Raw genomic sequence first — 19735 nt, forward strand, 5'->3', positions numbered from 1 at the left:
TGCCTTTAGTCACCACAATTAAATATACATGAACTTAGTTTTTTTTTTTCTAGAGAGTAAAATCCTGTGCAAGTGTCTGCAGCTTGATCCTCATTTTGCAGTTGATTTTATCTGCCAGCCTGGTTCATGTCTTTTTTTTTCCTGCCTGATTTAAAGTAGTGTAAGCAAAAAGTTTAAATACTAATGAAAGGCTGGGCACAGTGGCACACACCTGTAATCCCAGCACTTTTGGAGGCTGAGGTGGGAGGATGGCCTGAGCCCAGGAGTTTGAGAACACCCTAGGCAACATAGCAAGACCTTGCCTCTGTTTATTTTTTAAATAAAAATAAATATTAAATACTAATGATAAGTGTTTCAAAATGAAAGGAAAAAAGAATAAGTGAAAAATTTCCCATCCTTAACTCCCATGACCTAGTTTTCCAACCCCCTGCCCACACATATTCATGCTGTTCTTAATTTTTCATGTGTGCTGTGTCTTCTCAGTTTTTGTGTATATTTAAGGAACTGTGACTATGTAGCTTTTTTAATACAGAAGATGTACTTTATTTTCTCATTCAATAATATCTCTCAGGCCAGGCACGGTGGCTCACACCTATAACCCCAGCACTTTGGGAGGCTGAGGTGGGCAGATCACTTGAGGTCAGGAGTTCGAGCCAGCCTGGCCATCGTGGTGAAACACTGTCTCTACTAAAAACAAAGTACAAAAATTGCCGGGCGTGGTGCTGGACACCTGTAATCCCAGCTACTTGGGAGGCTGAGGCAGGAGAATCACTTGAGCCCAGGAGGCAGCGGTTGCAGTGAGCTGAGATCACATCACTACACTGTAGCCTGGGTGACAGAGTGAGACTCTATCTCAAATAATAGCAATAATAATATATCTCAAAAGTCTTTCCCTATTAGAACATATTATTTAAAACTTCTATTTGTATTTATAAGTTAAAATTTTATTGAGCTAATTATAGGTTCACATTCAGTTGTAAGAAATAATGCAGAGAGATCCTGTGTACTTTTCTCCCCTAATGATAACATTTTGCAAAACCGTAGTACAATATCACAACCAGGATGCCAACATTGATGTAATCCACCATTTCATAACATTTTTTTGTGAATATTTAGTGAAAAAAATTTTTTTTTTTTTTTTGAGACAGAGTCTCACTCTGTTGCCCAGGCTGGAGCGCAATGGTGCAACCTCGGCTCACTGCAACCTCCATGTCCCGGGTTCAAGAAATTCTCTGCCTCAGCCTCCCGAGTAGCTGGGATTACAGGCGCCCACCACCATACCCGGTTAATTTTTGTATTTTTAGTGGAGATGGGGTTTCACCATCTTGGCCAGGCTGGTCTTGAGCTCCTACCTCAGGTGATCCACCCGCCTTGGCCTCCCAAAGTGCTGGGATTACAGGCATAAGCCACTGTGCCAGGACCTTAGTGAAATATTTTCAGATAAAATTTGAAATTTAGTATTAAGCACCAGAGCACGTACCCTACTTAGTTTGGTGCTCAGTTCAAAAAGAAAATATAGATTATTGTGTCACTAGTTATATAGAAATATCAAGTTGTTTTCTTCTTTGAGGGCTAATGCTAAAGGAGGTCATCTGGAAGGACTGCAGATGACTGATTTGGAAAATAATTCTGAAACTGGAGAGTTACAGCCTGTACTACCTGAAGGAGCTTCAGCTGCCCCTGAAGAAGGTAAGGAATGATAAACTTATAAGCAGGAAATGAGAATTCTGTCCCTTTTTTGGTGGTGGGTGGTGGGTGGTGGTGGTGGTGGTGGTGGTGCTGCTGCTGCTGTTGGTAGTGATAGGGATAGGGAGTGGTTGGTTTAATGGAAATGTTACTGAGATCTGCTATTCGACATGCTTGATCTGAACACAACATTCCTTGTGCCACTGAATTTGATTTGCTAAGATACCAAATACAGAGGAAGGCAAAATGGGTAAGTTACTATATAAAAGGACAGGCCTTACTAGAACAGGCATTTGTATGGGGAAAAAATCTGCATATAGTTCATCTGTTCGGTCAATAAATATGTTAAGGCACCTACATACCAGGCATCGAATTTTTGCTAGATTTATTAATACAAAGTTGAATTAGATATGTTCACAATCTAATGGGGAAGATATGCCCTAGAACAACTAATTAGAATAGTAAATGTTAAGTATTTTTTAAAGTCAGTCTTAATTAGTGTCTGTAGATTGCTTTTTTCTTCTTAAAGAAGCATTCCAAGTTTTGACCATTTTTTAAATCCTGTATGATGACTGACTTCAACTTGTTCTCAGCTGTACTTTCTAGTGTTTCTTTTGCATGTTCTTCCAAGTTCATTATTGTTTATCTAAAAGCATAGAAGACATTTTGCAATTTGGGGCAACAGAGGTGCTTAGAACAAGGCTATGTGTATTGCCCTTGCTGTGTCCTTTATAAATTGGTAGAAAAGAATGTCAACTCTCTTATCTTAATGATATTTGGCCTTGTAATTTTTTCATTTCTTAGTGAAACTCCACCACCTTCCACCTCTGCACTCATTTGAATTTCAATGATGAATTGTAGCTCAAAGCATACATACAGGTGCCAGCATCTACTCAGCTCCCCTAAGAAGAGGGTGTGTAGGTGGTGGCATTTTCAGGTTTCTCAGTTAAAGAACACTAAACATTTTGGTTTTCTTAATTGGTGCTTCTGTAATGGGCAGCATTATTTCAGTAGAAGAGATTAAATAGAAAAGATTTTTGTAAATGATGTGTTTATTGTTAAAACATCAAGAAAGAAATATTATGATTGAAGATCTTTATAGAATGGGCCTGTGGGGAATACTTTCTTTTTCTGTTTTTTTTTTTTTGTTTTTTTTTTCCCGAGACGGAGTCTAGCTCTGTTGCCCAGGCTGGAGTGCAGTGGCACAGTCTTGGCTCACTGCAGCCTCCAACTCCTGGGTTCAAGCGATTCTCCTGCCTCAGCCTCTGCATAGCTGGGATTACAGGCGCTTGCCAACACACCTGGCTAATTTTTGTATTTTTAGTAAGAGACGGGATTTCACCGTGTTGGCCAGGCTGGTCTTGAACTCCTGACCTCGTGAACCACTCGCCTCAGCCTCCCAAAGTGCTAGGATTACAGGCGTGAGCCACCAAGGCCGGCCGGGGAATAGTTACTTTCTATGTGTCTCCATACATACTGGATTGTAGTAGCTTAAATTACTACAGAATATGCTGGAATTACAAGCTCATTTTTCTTCCACCAAGTGCAGTGGCTCATGCCTGTAATCCCAGTACTTTGGGAGGCTGAGGCAGGCAGATCACTTGAAGTCAGGAGTTCGAGACCAGCCTGGCAAACATAGTGACACCTCATCTCTACCACATATAGAAAAATTAGCCAGATGTGGTAGCAGACACCTGTAATCCCAGCTACTTGGGAGGCTGAGGCAGGAGAATTGCTTGAACCGGGAGGCAGAGGTTGCAGTGAGCTGAGATCACACCACTGCACTCCAGCCTGGACGACAGAGTGAGACTCTATCTCAAATGACAGTAATAACAAGCTCATTTTTTTCATGCAACATTTATGAAATGCTTCTAATTTACCGGATGTTGCATTTGATGCCAGTGATAAAATTCCTGAACTTACTATCTAGTTCAGACTTTCTCCACCTTCACACCATTGCCATTTAGGCCACATAATTCTTTATTTTACAGGGACTGTTCTCTGCACTGTGGAATGTTTAGCAGCATCCTCAGCTGTTAACCACTAGATACCAGTAGTGTTTCCCTCCGGTTACAACAACCAAAAATGTCTCTAGACATTGCCAGATGTTTCCTGGGAGGCAAAATCATCCCCAGTCAAGAACCAATAGTTGAACTAAATAATTCTCAACCAGAGGTGACCACTCCTTGAGAATCACTTGCCAGAGTGGGCGACAGTTATTAATAGAAATAAGTTGTAGCTCTCGGGTATGCTAGGTATGTGTGGTGGTATTGGTAGGAGAGCGGCAAGGAGAGCAGTTGAAAACCAATTGTTAGGTGTCAGGGGAGACTAATAGCCAGTTGTAATATAGGACGATGAGTGCTGTGATAAGGTTTATAGGCAGCTCAAAAATGAGATATGTAATAAAAATAATAGTAATACTAAGTTCTTACTGTGTTAAAGACTTTACCAGTATTCTGTTATTCTCAGAATAACTCTACATGGTAGTTGCTTTTGTTAACCTAGTTTTACAGGTGAGTAAGCTGAGGCCTGGAGATGTAATTTACCTTACCCAGAGTCACAGGGTTAGAAATTGGAAGGCCAGGGCCGGGCGCAGTGGCTCATGCCTGTAGTCCCAGCACTTTGGGAGGCCAAGGAGGGTGGATCACCTGAGTTCAGAAGTTCAAGACCAGCCTGGTCAACATGGTGAAACCCCATCTTTACTAAATATACAAAAATTAGCCGAGTGTGGTGGCGGGCACCTGTAATCCCATCTACTTGGGAGGCTGAGGCAGGAGAATCGCTTGAACCCGGGAGGCGGAGGTTACAGTGAGCTGAGATCGCACCATTGCGCTCCAGCCTGGGCAACAAGAGTGAAACTTCGTCTCAAAAAAAAAAAAAAAAAAGAAATTGGAAGGTTGGGCATGTTGGCTAATGCCTGTAATCCCAGCACTTTGGGAAGGCCGAGGTGGGCAGATCACCTGAGGTCAGGAGTTTGAGACGAGCCTGGCCAACATGGTGAAACCCCATCTCTACTAAAAATAGAAAAATCAGCCAGGCATGGTGGCACACTCCTATAATCCCAGCTACTCGAGAGGCTGAGGCAGGAGAATCACTTGAACCAAGGAGGCAGAGGTTGCAATGAGCTGAGATTGTGGCCATTGCACTCCAGCCTGGGTGACAGAGCGAGACTCTGTCTCAAAAAAAAGAAGAAAAGAAAAAAAAGAACTTGGAAGAGCTAGAATTTGAACCTAGAGCCAGTGCTCTTAACTGTCGCCTCTCTCTGTTAACCTCGTCCCTAATCCACCCTTGGAAAGATCATCCTAAGGGATGAGTAGGAGTTAGCCAGATGAAGACTGGTGAAAGGCCAGAAGGGAGACAGACAGAGGCCAGATCATGAAGAGTTACGTGGAATGTCCCAGCTAGAATTTGAACTTTGTCATTTGAATAGGATCTAAGTTAGAAGTGACACTTTAACATTTCTACTCTAGCTGCATTGTGGAGAATGGATTTGGGGGTGGGAATAGCATATGTGGAACTAGAGGCAGGAAAATTGGTAAGAAGCATGGTTAGGTGAAATGATTTGGACTTCTTTATTTGTAATTTTTTATAGAGACTTGGTCTTGCTGTATGCTCAGACTGGTCTTAAACTCCTGGGCTCAAATGATCCTTCTGCCTCAGCTTCCCAAAGTGCTGGGTTACAGACATGAGCCACCACACCCGGCCGCCCGATTTGGACTTAATTTCAGCTGCCAATTTATCAATTTACATTATCTCAGCACTAATTTTTATATATGAAATGGCTGGTCAGCACAGAAAACACTGGAACTTTTTGACACCAGTTTCATTTCTTATTTAAAGCTAATTGACAGCTTGTCCTAAACTGAAGAAAGGCATTTGCTTGGCCATGGTGAAGATCGGTACATTTTCCAAGTCTTTGAAAGAAGACGAGTTATTCATGTAGGATTTAGAGTTAAATGGTCAGTGTTATTCAGTAACACATTTTATCTTTATATATGGGGTGTTGTGCTATAAATAGCACCTAGAACTCAATAAGAAAAATTGCTGTGAATGTGCAAATCAACAGGGACACAGAAGTACACCCTTGTAATTTGTTGGTATCTGAACAGCTTGTTTACCTCCAGAGTCCCAGGATAGGCTGAGAGAAGGTAGTACAGGAGACAAAGGAAGCCCTGTGCCTCCTGTAATCAGCTTTGTTTCTCGAGGAGAATGCGGCCTTGCTCACTGTTGCCGGTATTATTCTATCATCAGCAAGAGCAAGTTCTCAGGAAACCCTTATATACCTATAAGCCTTAGTAGACAGTTGAATGGATTTGTCTTGTATCCATGCTTAGGAAAAACAAGACTCTTTATTTTAGCTGAATACAAAAAGAAGACATTCGGTGTCATATCACTGTGGGGTTCTCTCTCTTTCTCAAAGAGAAGGTTGTCTGGAGGACTTTAAGGCATTGTTTGTGGTACTGGCTGGGAATTTGGGACTACTAAAGTGTCTCTTAATTGCTCTTAAGCATCAGTTTAAAAATAACTTTTTTCTTAGATATGAACATAAATAGGCCTTTTCCTTTTTACTGGAACCATATGGGACAACCTTTGGTTGTATTAGTCTCTGGTTTAATGATCTGATGCTGAAAAGGTTGACTTATTTTTTCTTTCAATTGATGACCTGCACAACTGTAAGTAGGCCAGTTTATTTCTTGTTCTTTGTAAAACTAAAGGCTTTGCTCTCTGACTTCTTGCTGAAGTAGCACAAACCCCCTTCAGTTAAATCAGGGGTACTCAAAACACCATCTGGGGAAAAGCCTTGGCATGCCTGTTAAAAACCTTGCTGGTGGCCTCTTTAAGAGGAATACAGAGTCTGATGGCCTGCCATTGCTGATCATTTAGGGTAATTATTAAGATGCCTTTAACAAAATTCATCGAAAAATTAACTGACTTGAACAAAAAGGAAAATTAACTCTTTTACATTAACAAATCTCTCAATAAGAAGGTACACCTGTGGTAGAGCAGTTTCAGGATTAGAAAATTTAGCTGCTCAGTGTCATCAGGAACGTGTGTGTGTGTGTGTGTGTGTGTGTGTGTTGGAGGGTGGGGGTGGGGTGGTTTTAGTGTGTGTGTGTGTGTGTGTGTGTGTGTGTGTGTGTGTGTGTGTGTGTGTGTGTTGGAGGGTGGGGGTGGGGTTGTTTTATCTTTTGCCCTGCTATTCTGAGTGAGAGGCTTAGCTCTTCTCAGGGCGGTAAGATGTTTGCTGCAGTTCTAGACATCAGAGTCAGAACAGCATTCTGGGAGTGGAAGAGGATTGATTTATTCTATATATCTCCAGCAACAACCTTTCTCTAAGCACCTCCACAACTTCCTCTTCTATCTCGTCAGCCACTGTCAAGGAAAACTGGCCAAGTCCAGTTATTTATTTATTTATTATTTTTTGGAGACAGAGTCTTGCTCTGTCGCCCAGGCTGGAGTGCAGTGGTGCAATCTTGACTCACTGTTACCTCCACCTCCCAGGTTCAAGCGATTCTCCTGCCTCAGCCTCCCAAGTAGCTGGGATTACAGGCGTCTGCTGCCATGCCCGGCTAATTTTTGTATTTTTAGTAGAGACGGGGTTTTGCCATGTTAGCCAGGCTGGTCTCGAACTCCTGACCTCGGGCAATCTGCCTGCCTTGGCCACCCAAAGTGCTGGGATTATAGGCATGAGCCACCGCGCACCCAGCCAGCCAAGTCCAGTTAGTTGGTCTCCCTCACCAACTCGTTCCGCGTGGATATGTGGTAAGGGAAAATACCTGAACAATATCAGGGTCCTTTTCGAAAGGAGAAAGGCAGATAAATTGTTGGTGACTAGAATACAAAGTGTCATCTGTAGCAGGTGGTTAATGTATTTTCCATAGCATCTGAAATTCGAGCAACTTGATTTAAGGGAGTTATAACTCAAGTTAGCTTTACTGAGCACATACATAGTAGGTGCTCAAAAAATATGGTAGATGATTGACAGTAATAAGATGCAGATTTCTTTTGCATTAACAATCTCTGAAGCTCCTTACAATTAATAGTATCTTGTAATTGCTATCATTGACGTCCAGCCATTTGTCTTTTTCTTTACATTCACAAAGGTAGGAAACTTCCAGATCTTAGTGCTTGATAAAAGACCAGGCGTTTTCATGCAGGAATTTCTTCCTAGCATTTCTTGGGAAATGTGTGTTTTTTTTGAATTCTGAAAAAAATTAGTCAAGAAGTTTAATAAATGGAAAACATTATTCTAATCGTCTTATTAGAATTAATTTTAACAACATAGAAACATTACTGATTTGAAGGAATCTACTTAGGGCAAGTTGAAAGTAAAAACTGGAAATACTGATACCTGGAATCAAAGGTTAAGGTCAACAGGAGCTCCTTGGAAAGAAGTGATTACAAATCAGTCCTCATTATAAATATCGCCGTTTTATGTGTGTTCATGGCCCTGTCTGCCGCTAAGTAAATAATAATGAGTTTACACATGGTATACTTAATAAAAATTGAGTGGTGTTCCAAGAAAGATTTTGAAGCAAAATCCTTATATTGGCATTTTTATTAACATGTGATTCTGCATAGTACTGTAAACCTTGCTGAGTTCTAAACGTTAAATTATTCACATACTACCCAGTAATACCCACATGCAGTCTAGCATTTGAATATTCACTATAGGCCTCAGCTCTTACAAATACTAATTAAATGATTTTTTTTAAAGATACACATGTAGGCTGGATGCGGTGGCTCACACCTACAATCCCAGCACTTTGGGAGGCCGAAGCGGGTGGATCACAAGGTCAGGAGTTCGAGACCAGCTTGGCCAATATGGTGAAACACATCTCTACTAAAAATACAAAAAAACTAGTTGGGTGTGGTGGCACATGCCTGTAATCCCAGCTACTCGGGAGGCTGAGACAGGAGAATTGCTTGAACCTGGGAGGTGGAGATTGCAGTAGGCCGAGATCACGCAGTGGCATGCCAGCCTGGGTGACAGAGTGAGACGCCGTCTCAAAAAAAAAAAAGATACACATGTAATGAATAGAGTTTGAAAAATGTACTTAAAAACTTTTTAAAAAGAATAATGTAGATTTGGAGAATTCCAGAGAATTCCAATTCATTGTTTTTTGAATCCTGAAGGTTGGTATTTGTCGGGAATTCAGAAACACTACTAATAAGAGGTCAAATTTGTGCCTTGAAGTTCAACTCAGTGTGTTTTAGTGTTTTCAGCAACAGTTCCACGAAGGGCCACAAGGTGGAGGTGGTACTTCACAGAACTAGCTAGTTTTGGCCTCTTTAACGGTCTCTGCTCTTTTTCTTTTTCCCCTACTTCATAAAATTGTTGTAAACTCTTCACTCTTTTAGAACAGGAAAGTTTGTTTTTTTGTTTTTTTGTGTTTTTTTTTTTGTCTTTGCTGAAGATGGAGACGATTTCTAAATATTTAAGGCTGAAATAATGCTAACCAAACTCTTCTTGAAAACAGAAAAGGAAGAGTGTACCACTGAAGCCATGTGGGGCCACAGTTGCCTTTGTTGGAAGCTTTTTTAACTAGAGCAGATTTTATTTCTTTAGGAGTTAAAATACCCATCGATTTTTCCTTGAGTAACCTTTGGTAGTTTGTACCTAGGAAAGAATTTGCTCATTTCATCTGTTTTTGGTTTCATGAGCATACAGTTACTTATAGCATTTTATTATATTTTACTGTTTATAGAATCTGTAGTTGATGTCCTCTTTCATTCCTGATATTGGAAATTTTGTTTGCTCTCTTTTTGTTAGTGAATCTACCTAGAGGCTTTTTTAACTTTATCGATCTTTTCAAAGAAACACCATTTTGTTTCATTGTGGTTTTTTTGTTTTTCTGCTGATTTTATTATGTTTTTTATTATTTCCTTCCTTTCACTTGCTTTGAGTTTAATTTCCTTTTTCTAGTTTCTTAAAGTAGTAGTTTAGATTATTGATTTGAGATATTTTCTCTTCTAAGATAAACACTTAGTGGCATACCTTTCCTTTTAAGCACTGCTATAGTCACATCCCACAAATTTTGATATGTCTTATTTGTATTTAATTCAGAGTGTTTTTTATAATTCTACAAAATTTTCAACTTTTTTCCTTTTATCTGTTGTCTCTCCTTTGTTATTTTTGCTATCTCTGTGGCATTCTGTTTGACACAATTTAGACCAGTCCCTTTATCCCCTTCATTCTTAATTCTTCCTTCCTTCCTCTGTCCCTCAGGGTCTTGTGTTCTGTTACCCAGGCTGGAGTACAGTGGTACAATCATAGCTCACTGCAGGCTTGAACTCCTGGGCTCAAGTGAGCCTCCCTCCTCAGCCTCCCTAGTAGCTAGGACAATTACAGGTGCACACCACTGTGTGCCTGGCTAATTTTTAAATTTTTTTTTTTTTTTTGTAGAGATGGGGCTTTGCTAAGTTGCCCAGGCTAGTCCCAAACTCCTGGGCTCAAGCGATCCTCCTGCCTCAGCCTTTCAAGTAGCTGGGACTACAGGCATGTGCCACCAGGCCTGGCTGATGAGCATTTTATCTAGCTTTGAAGCCCTTAAATAATTCCAGACATCTGTGTCATCTCATCATTGATGTTTGTTGGTTGTCTTTCCTGGTTTTTCATATGCTGAATAATTTGGGGTTGTATCCTGAACATTTTCGTTAGGTTTTTTTTTTTTTTTTTTTTAATAAGACTCTGGGTCTTGTTTTAATCTGCCAGTTTTGCTGTCATTCAAATTCAGGCTTCATCAGTATGCCTGTTTCTATTTACTTTTCAAAGTAAATAACTATGAATATCCTTAAATAACTACACTACCCGTCTCTCCAGGTTTTATTGCTACTTTCAGTGGAAAAGATAGAGTGGAATGTGCTTACTCCATTGTACCTAGAACCTTCCTTCCAGAGAGGATTTTACTTTTGCTTTATTCAAATAACACTAGCTCCTGAACAATTTTTATGTCAATTTCTTGAAATTTGAACCTCAACCTTAAATCCCAAACCGAAATTAGGCACATAAATCTTACTTTGAATTTTGAGGTAAGACTTTTCTCCCCCTCTTCAGAGCCCAGTAGAAACAGACAAAATTCCTTGCTGTTTTCCTATGCCAGTAGGCAGACATTTTTCTAATCTGTTCTTTCAATAGGAATTTTAGCATTGGCCAGGCATGGTGGCTCATGCCTGTAATGCCACCACTTTAGGAGGCCAAAGCGGGTGAATCACTTCAGCTCAGGAGTTGAAGACCAGTCTGGGCAACATGGCGAAATCCCATGTCTACTAAAAAATTACAAAAATTAGCCAGGTGTGATGGCACAGGCCCGTTGGGAGGCTGAGGTGGGAGGATCATCTGAGCCCTGGGAGGTCAAGGCTGCGGTAAGCCATGATTGCACCACTGTACTCCAGCCTGGGTAACAGAGTGAGACCCTGTCTCAAGAAAACAAACAAAAATGTTAACATTATGCAGGGGGTGGAGTTTTAGTCTCACTTTCAATTCCCTTTCTGTGGGGGGTTCATTTTTCTATCCCAAGGCAGTGTTTAAAAATCCTCACAGGAAGCTCTCCAGGGCAACTGTGGTCCCTGACCCACTAATGAAAGTTCCTTATCTTTCTTTGTTTCTGACACTGTGGATTTCCTTTCTGCCTTTTAATGTGCTTGTTCATTAAAATAATGTTTTACATTTATATTTTATCTTGCTATTTGTAAGGATTTGTGGCAGAAAGATTTTCAGGTTTTCTTGATTGCTATCTTGCTGAAACAAATACTTTTTATAGAATTATTCTTTTAAAAATCAACTGATGTGGCCAGGCACAGTGACCTGTAATCCCAGCACTGTAAGAGGCTAAAGTGGGAGGATCTCTTCTCAAGCCCAGGATTTCAAGACCAGCCTGGGCAACATACTATAGCAAGACCCTGTCCCTCCAAAAAATTTTTAAATTAGCAGGGCATGGTGTCATGTACCTGTGGACCTATCTACTTGGGAGGCTAAGGCGGAAGTATCCCTTGAGCTTAGGAGTCTGAGGCTGCAGTGAGCTATGATCAGGCCACTGCAGCCCAGCCTAGGGTGACAGAGCGAGACCCTGTCTCTCAAAAAATAAAAATAAATACAAATCAACCGACATACACAAAAAAATTAGATGCCCAATTAGAATACAAACTATTATTAGAATTGCCAGAATTTCTAATATTCATATACCATGTGGATTTGTATAACACATTTATATTTATGTTTTAGGCTAGGGAATATAATTATGTCTATAATGAATCAGGATTAAAAGAGTTCCTGTTATCTCTTGTGACTGAAAAAAAAACAGTGTTTGATTTGGAAAAAAGTATTATCAGTATAATAAAATTAATGCTGGTTTCAAATAATAACTTTCAGGTACTGTTGAAAGGGCAATTTTAAACTTTGAGAACAAAAATAAAACCATCACTCTGAATAGCTAAAGGGAATCGAGGTTTCTGCGGTTACTTTTGTCTTTGTTTTGTTAGTGTTTAGTTTGTTGAATTCTTGGCATTCCATGTAAAATTCAATAGGAATCTCAGTTTAGCAGATACGGAGATTTCTGTTTCCTTTTACTTACAGTGGTTTCTTTTCAGAAACATGTTCTCCTTCCTTCCCGCCAGGAATGAGTAGCGACAGTGACATTGAATGTGACACTGAGAATGAGGAGCAGGAAGAGCATACCAGTGTGGGCGGGTTTCACGACTCCTTCATGGTCATGACACAGCCCCCGGATGAAGGTGCAGCACATGATGTCATTTTACACAGATTAATAAAACCACCGCTGCCGCTTCTCTTTCTTCTTCTGCTGCTGCTGCTACTTCTACTTCTTCCGCTCTGCTGCTTTTGCTTCTTCTGCTTCTACTTTTTTTTTTTTTTTTTTTTAATTATTGTCATTTATGAGACAACATTCTTTGGTTAACTATTATGGTGAGTACTGAAAAAACACAGCCAGTAATATTTGGCTTGGTTGCACCTAACGGGTGCTACTTACTGGGTAGAGACGGAGTCCACAACCTGCTTTTGTATAGACTGTGACCTGAGAATGGTTTTTACTTTGTAAAGAGTCTTTAAAAACCAAGCAAAAGAAACAAAGAAGAATTTTCTTTGTGGCTTTTTTTTTTGCCCCGAGATGGAGTCTTGTTCTGTCACCCAGGATGGAGTGCTGTGGCGTGATCTTGGCTCACTGCAACCTCCGCCTCCTGGGTTCAAGCGATTCTCCTGCCTCAGCCTCCTGAGTAGCTGGGATTACAGGTATACACCACCACGCCTGGCTAATGTTTTTGTATTTTTAGTAGAGATAGGAGTTTCACCATGTTGGCCAGGCTGGTCTCGAACTCTTGACCTCGTGATCCACCTGCTTTGGCCTCCCAAAGTCCTGGTATTACAGGCGTGAGCCACCGTGCCCAGCCCAAAGAAGAATTTTCAACAGAGTCCATTTGTGGCCTACAATGCCTAAATATTTACCCTTCATAGGAAATGATTGCCAACCCCTGGGGAGATTTCAGATGTTTGGGTTTTTTTCCTTTTCAGAGATTTTTCTAGCCTACTGTAAGATAACTTTAACCTTTTAAAATAAAAATAACTTAGAAATACATGCAGATTATGAAATCAATTTTTATTCCCTCCTACCCCCAAAAAAGTTATTAGGAAAAAAAACAAGAGAAACCTACCATTAATATTTTCCTTTGTTTTCTTCTGTTCTTATTTGCATTGCATTTCTTCTTTTTTTTTTAGACAGAGTCTTGCTCTGTCTCCCAAGCTGAAGTGCAGTGGCACAATCTCAGCTCACTGCAACTTCTGCCTCCTGGTTTCAAGCAATTCTCCCTCCTCAGCCTCCTGAATAGCTGGGACTATAGGCATATGCCACCACATCCAGCTAGTTTTTGTAATTTTTAGTAGAGACAGGGTTTCACCATGTTGGCCAGCCTGGTCTCGAACTCCTGACCTCAGGTGATCTGCCCACGTTGGCCTCCCAAAGTCCTGGGGTTACAGGTGTGAGCTACCATGCCAGCCCTACCTAAATATTTTATAAATAGTTTTTTATTCTGCTTTTTTCACTTAAATATATCTGTATGTTATTTAAAATTTCATAAACTTCATTTTTTATGGCAACCTAATATTCTATCATGTGGATATACCATAAGCATTCTGCTGTCAAGCAGTTTTCTGGAATACAGATTAATCAATAAAAGGATATACTGTCAAGTTAGAGAAATACACATTTAAAGTTACCCAGAGGCCTTAATAATCAATCTGAACATTCCTCTGCAAGATATCCTGGAGTGACAACATTGTTAAGCCTATGCCATTTTCTGCTTTATATTTTGCATATTTTCCTGGTGCTGTGGTATCTTTTTCAATACAGAACCAAGCATTTGATGATTTGTAAGTATTAAGGCATCTTTAGTAACTTCCTCTGCTTCTAAAATAAGCATCCAAATTTTGTGCAAGTTATTTGGAGTGCTGGTGGGTTTTTGTAGTGATACTTGAATGCGTAGTTTAATTGGCTTTGAAATATGTTTTATGTTTATAAGGTCTTGAATCTTGAGAATATACACCATTGCTTCTTGTTCCCTTTTTAAGCTGTCCCCAGATTGTCCCCAGGAGGACAAAATGAGACAATTCCTGTCATCTTTTAATTGTGGGTGTCTATTACACATTTTGTTTTTTTCTCCTTTATTTTTCCTTTGTGTTTGCTTATACCTGACTCAGATCACAAATTCTCTGAAGACAGAGATTTGTTCACAACCCAGCACATCTTTATCGCTTAAATAACACATTCGGTAAGATTATTTAAAGACTTGGGAAGGAAAATACTGCCCTTGTTATATGTTTTTAAATTTTAAATTTTTTATTTATTTTTTAATCATAGATACACATTCCAGTTTTCCTGATGGTGAACAAATAGGCCCTGAAGATCTCAGCTTCAATACAGATGAAAATAGTGGAAGGTAATTGCCAAATCAAGAGAACTGACTTGCAAGCTACCTTGACCCTGAATTTTGCTGTAGTTGGTGCTCAAATTTGTCATCAGTCAGATAATCAGATTTGGTCTTATTTTTTCATTATCTCGACCTGAAATAGTAATTTGGAAACTGTTGGAAGGTGGCACAGTTTAGTCTAAGACAGCAGTAGTACATGGGAAAAACAGTATGGGAAGAGTTCTTTGTAATGTAAGGAAATAACAATGTAGTTCTCTATTAATTTAGCAAATTTGTACATTCACAAAAGGCAGTTTGTCTACTACAGCAGAAGGCTGGTTAACTGCCAGAAAATGTACCTCCAGGCCCTGCATGCCGTCAGTAACCCGCCCAGCATTGGTGCTCTACTGTCTTTGGCTAGAGCTTAGTTGTGTTTAAATAATCATCTTTATATTTGGGGTTTTAATTACAGTTCCATTAGTGCCTGTAGATTAGTGAACAGAAAATTGCTTTTGAAGAGATTCTGCCCTGTAGACACTATGTGAATAACTGAAGTAACACTAGACTGAATCTCCTTTTTGGAGTATGTATCTTCTCTCACTTGTTCAAGTACAGGCACACTGTTTAACCGCATGGTATCTTTCTTTTGTGTGACTTCTACAAATGTAATTTTAAATGAAATTAAGTTAACATGGATTCATTACGTTCCTGGTCCTGTAGACACATGTAAGATTATTTAAAATTCTTTCATTTTTTTCTGCCTCTTACTATACGACTGTAGTGCAACAAATATTTTAAAGCCCCCTTTTCTTCTTTATTTTCATTAGTTGTACATTGATTTCAGTGTCAACACATTTAAAGATTCATTCATGTTGCACAGTGGCTTACATGAACATGAAACTGTGATATAAGGCTTTCTTTCATACTCATAATTAGCCCAAAACAGTTGCCAAACTTTGCCATTGTGCTCCTGCATTTGTGTTTGAGCTGCTATATATTTGTGGAAATTACACTGAAAGTTGACTAAGAGACTATTGAAAAAGCATGAATAATTAAATATACATGTGACAGACATCTCATCTGCTGTATTTTACTTAGTGAATATTGTTCACTCTTCCGTGTCTGATGTCTTGCTGAATGCTGTGACTCATAGTTTACTTTTGTTCAATATAGTTTGCACTTTTTGTTAATAAAATCAACTTGAGAAAATATGCCTCTGCTGTTTATTAAATTGGGACCAGAAACTCCTTTTTTCTACTCATTGCCTCATTAGTAGTGTAGAGAAGATCCAAACATTTGATTAGTTTGTTTAGTCTAATGGCGAGGAGTGATGCCTAGCATCGATCCCAGTTATTCTAAAATTAGAATAAACCTGAAAGGCCAAAAGATTTCTTCAGAGATGATAGCTTTTAGTTCAGACCTGTTCGCTTTTAGGACAGGAAAGTAGTTTCCCCCTCGTTTCCAAGCCATCTTATATACTAAAGCTGCTCTGAGTTCCTTGGTGATGTCGGGAACACCGCTGTTTTCCCTCTTCCTTGATGTAGTCTGCTATGCTAAATTTTAGGTAGCAGAGAGGGAAGGAAGAGGCACGGGAGAAGAACCAGTTGCTCCACTCTCTGCTTGTCCTACTTTCTTGCTCTTTCTGTACCCTGATAGAGCCCTCAGCATGTTTTTTTATTTTTATTTTTGTAACCTTTCCTTTTTTGCTGAAGAACAGTCTGCTGTTACCTTGCTTCTGTATTTAGTATTTTATCTCAAGTTCATTCCTGGAAAGTCTCTCCTGAATAGAGTTTTCTTAGGGCTAGAGATACATTAATGCTTGTGTTGTCTGTGAACGTGTCCTTTCTGGACAACTTTAACTACTTGTGTCATTGATCTTTAAGTAACCTTTGAGGTAGATGAGTTGTGTATCAAACCTGTTTGGCCATGGAGCCTTAGGTTCAGGGAGGTTGTATGATTCTCTTCAGGTTCAAAACCACTGGCAGGGATGGGGTGAACTGCTGGTCTAGTGCCTTTTCCACTTTATCTCACTTGCAGCAAACCCAACATTCTGATACCTAATAATTTAAAACCTAAAGATTATTCTTTTTTTTTAGCTTTTAATTTTGAGATAATTTCAGATTTGCAAAAGAGTTGCAAAAATTGTGCAAGAGTTTCCGTATACGCTCTGCCCAGCTTCTCCTTTTGTTAATGCCTTACATAATCACAGAACAATGATCAAAACTAAGAAGTTAATCCTGGTTGCAATATTGTTTACCAAACTACAGAATTTGTTCAGATTGCACCAGTTATTTCAAAAATGTTCTTTTTCTGTTCTAGGATCCGGTCTAGGATCCCACATTGTATTTTGTTACCATGTTTCCTCAGGATCCTTCACTATATGACAGCTCTTCCGCCTTTCCTTGCTTTCATGACCTTGATATTTTTGAAGAGGATGTGTTATTTTATTAAATGTTCTTCTTATTTGGGTTTGTCAGATGCTTTCCTATGTTAAATTGAGGTTATTATGCATTATTGGGAAGGCCCTTAGTGCATCACATCGGGGGATATGATGTTGATATATAAATATACGTATATATACATACACACACACACACACACATATATATATATATATACTTTTTTTTTTTTTTTTTTTGATGGAGTCTCACTCTGTTGCTCAGGCTAGAATGCAGTGGCACCAGCTTGGCTCACTGCAGCCTCTGCTTCCCCGGCTCAAGTGATCCTCCCACCTAAGCCTCCTGAGTAGGTGTCCACCAACACACCTGGCTAATTTTTCTATTTTTTGTGGAGATGGGGTTTCACTCCAGGCTGGCCTCCAACTCCTGAGCTCAAAGCGATCCCCCTGCCTCAGCCTCCCAAAGTGGTAGGTTGATTGCAGGCTAGATTGCAGGTGCGATGCTGGCCTGATACTGATTTTTTTTTTTTTTTTTTTTTTGAGACAGGATCTCAGTCTGTCGGCCAGGCTGGAGTGCAGTGGCATGATCTCAGCTGACTGCAACCTCTGCCTCCCTGATTCAAGCCACTCTCCTGCTTCAGTCTCCCAAATAGCTGGGATTACAGGCACGCACCACCACGCCCGGCTAATTTTTGTATTTTAATAGAGATGGGGTTTCACCATGTTGGCCAGGCTGGTCTTGAACTCTGACATCAAGTGATCCACCCGCCTCGGCCTCCCAAAGTGCTAGATTAGAAGCATGAGCCACTGTGCCCGCCCAGTCCTGATGTTGATACTTTTTTATTGGTGAACTTAACCTTGAGATTACTTGGTTAAGATGGTGTCTGTGAGGATTTCCTACTATAGATTTACGTTTTCCCCCTTTGTAATTACTAAATATTTGGGGCAGATACTTTGAAACTATGCAGATACCTTGTTTCTATTAATTATTATTATTTTTTTTTGGAAGACAGGGTCTGGCTTTGTTACCCATGCTGTAGTGGTGCGATGTTGGCTCATACAGCCTCAACCCCCTGGGCTTAAGCGATCCTCCCACCTCAGCCTCCTAAGTAGCTGGGACTACAGGCATGCGCAGTCACACCGGGATAATTTTTGTATTTTTTATAGAGATGGAGTTCTTGAGTTCTTGGGTTCAAGTGACCCTCCCGTCTCAGCCTCCAAAAGGGCTGCAATATAGGCATGTGCCACTGCGCCCAGCCAAAACTCTTGCTTACGAATTTTAGCACCTAGTAGTCGATCTTGCCTATGGGAATTATTACTTTAATGTTTTAATGGTACTTTTCTAATTCACTAATTTCTTCTATGTTTTTTGTTAGAAGGCTGTGAGGAAAAGTCCCTTCTTCCCCATTTTTGTAATTTCAGCTACTTATTTATATCAGCTACTTTATATATCTATATATGATGGATATTTATTTTGTTTTTGAGTTATGACTCAATACTGTTAATATTTTGTAGCTTGGCTTGTTCTAGTTTTAGCCATTGGAAACTCTTCCAGATTGGCTCCTGTGCCCTTTTCATATGTTTCATTCTTCTTTTTTTTTTTTTAAGCATTTCTTTGCTTTCTGACATCACAAGATGCCTACCCCAGCCATGGAATTAACCACTTCCTGAGGAACCATGGTTGTTTTTATTGGAGAATGCTATCTAGAAACAAAGATTTGGATGCCACGTATTTATTATTATTAGACTGTCACTGCTTCTAGTCCCACTCAATGGATAGATAGAAAATGTAAATTGGCTGGGTGTGGTGGTGCACACCTGTGGTCCCGGCTACTTGGGAGGTTGAGGTGGGAGGATCACTTGAGCTTGGGAGGTAGAGGTTGCAGTGAGCCAAAATCGTGCCACTGCACTTCAGCCTGCGTGACAGAGTGAGACACTGTCTCAAAAAAAAGAAAATGTATGTCCGGGCACAGTGGCTCACGCCTGTAATCCCAGTACTTTGGGAGGCCGAGGCAGGCAGATCACCTGAGGTCGGGAGTTCGAGACCAACCTGACCAACATGGAGAAACCCCATCTCTACTAAAAATACAAAATTAGCTGGGTGTGATGGCACATGCCTGTAATCCCAGCTACTCGGGAGGCTGAGGCAGGAGAATCGCTTAAACCCGTGAGGCGGAGGTTGCAGTGAGCCGAGATCGTGCCATTTGCACTCCAGCCTGGGCAACAAGAGCGAAACTCTGTCTCAAAAAAAAAAAAAAAAAAAAAAGAAAGAAAATGTATATAGACAGCTGTTCCTTAGCATCTGTGAGGGATTGGTTCCAAGACTCCCTGTGGATACCAAAGTCCACAGATGCTCAAGTCCCCTATATAAAACGGTATAGTGTTTGCATATAACCTGTGCACATCCTCCTGGATACTTTGTTTTGGGTTTTGAGACAGGGTCTCATTCTGTTGCCCAGGTTAGGGTGCAGCTGTGCATAGCTCACTGCAGCTCTGAAGTCTTAGGCTCAAGCAATCCTCCCACCTCAGCCTCTCAGGTAGCCGGGACTACAGGTGTGAGCCACCACGCCCGATCTCCCAGATACTTTAAATCATCTCTGGATTACCTGTAATACCTAATACAGTGTAAATGCTGTGTAAATTATTGTGCTATATTTTTTTATTATTTTTTAAAAATAAATTCTGTCTGTTGTTGGTTGACTCCATGGATGCAGAAACCAAAGATAATAGAGG

At 40.2% G+C, this 19735-nt stretch overlaps 1 protein-coding gene across 20 annotated transcripts in view; it reads left to right on the plus strand.

The window, feature by feature from the left end:
- TRIM37 (tripartite motif containing 37) overlaps window positions 1-19735 on the plus strand; it is a 124057-nt gene that overhangs the window by 92691 nt on the left and 11631 nt on the right. For 6 of the 20 annotated variants that reach the window (XM_019026605.4, XM_063706231.1, XM_055386739.2 and 3 more), the window contains 3 exons: window positions 1571-1689; window positions 12277-12420; window positions 14556-14634. In XM_019026605.4, coding sequence (XP_018882150.1) covers window positions 1571-1689; window positions 12277-12420; window positions 14556-14634 — 342 coding nt within the window. Of the gene's footprint in view, window positions 1-1570; window positions 1690-12276; window positions 12421-14395; window positions 14467-14555; window positions 15814-19735 lie in introns of those variants that run through there. The other 14 variants (XM_019026606.4, XM_055386744.2, XM_055386747.2 and 11 more) reach the window with 5 other exon arrangements.

The sequence above is a fragment of the Gorilla gorilla genome, chromosome 4 (genome assembly GCF_029281585.2).
Source record: "Gorilla gorilla gorilla isolate KB3781 chromosome 4, NHGRI_mGorGor1-v2.1_pri, whole genome shotgun sequence".
Lineage (NCBI taxonomy): Eukaryota > Metazoa > Chordata > Mammalia > Primates > Hominidae > Gorilla > Gorilla gorilla.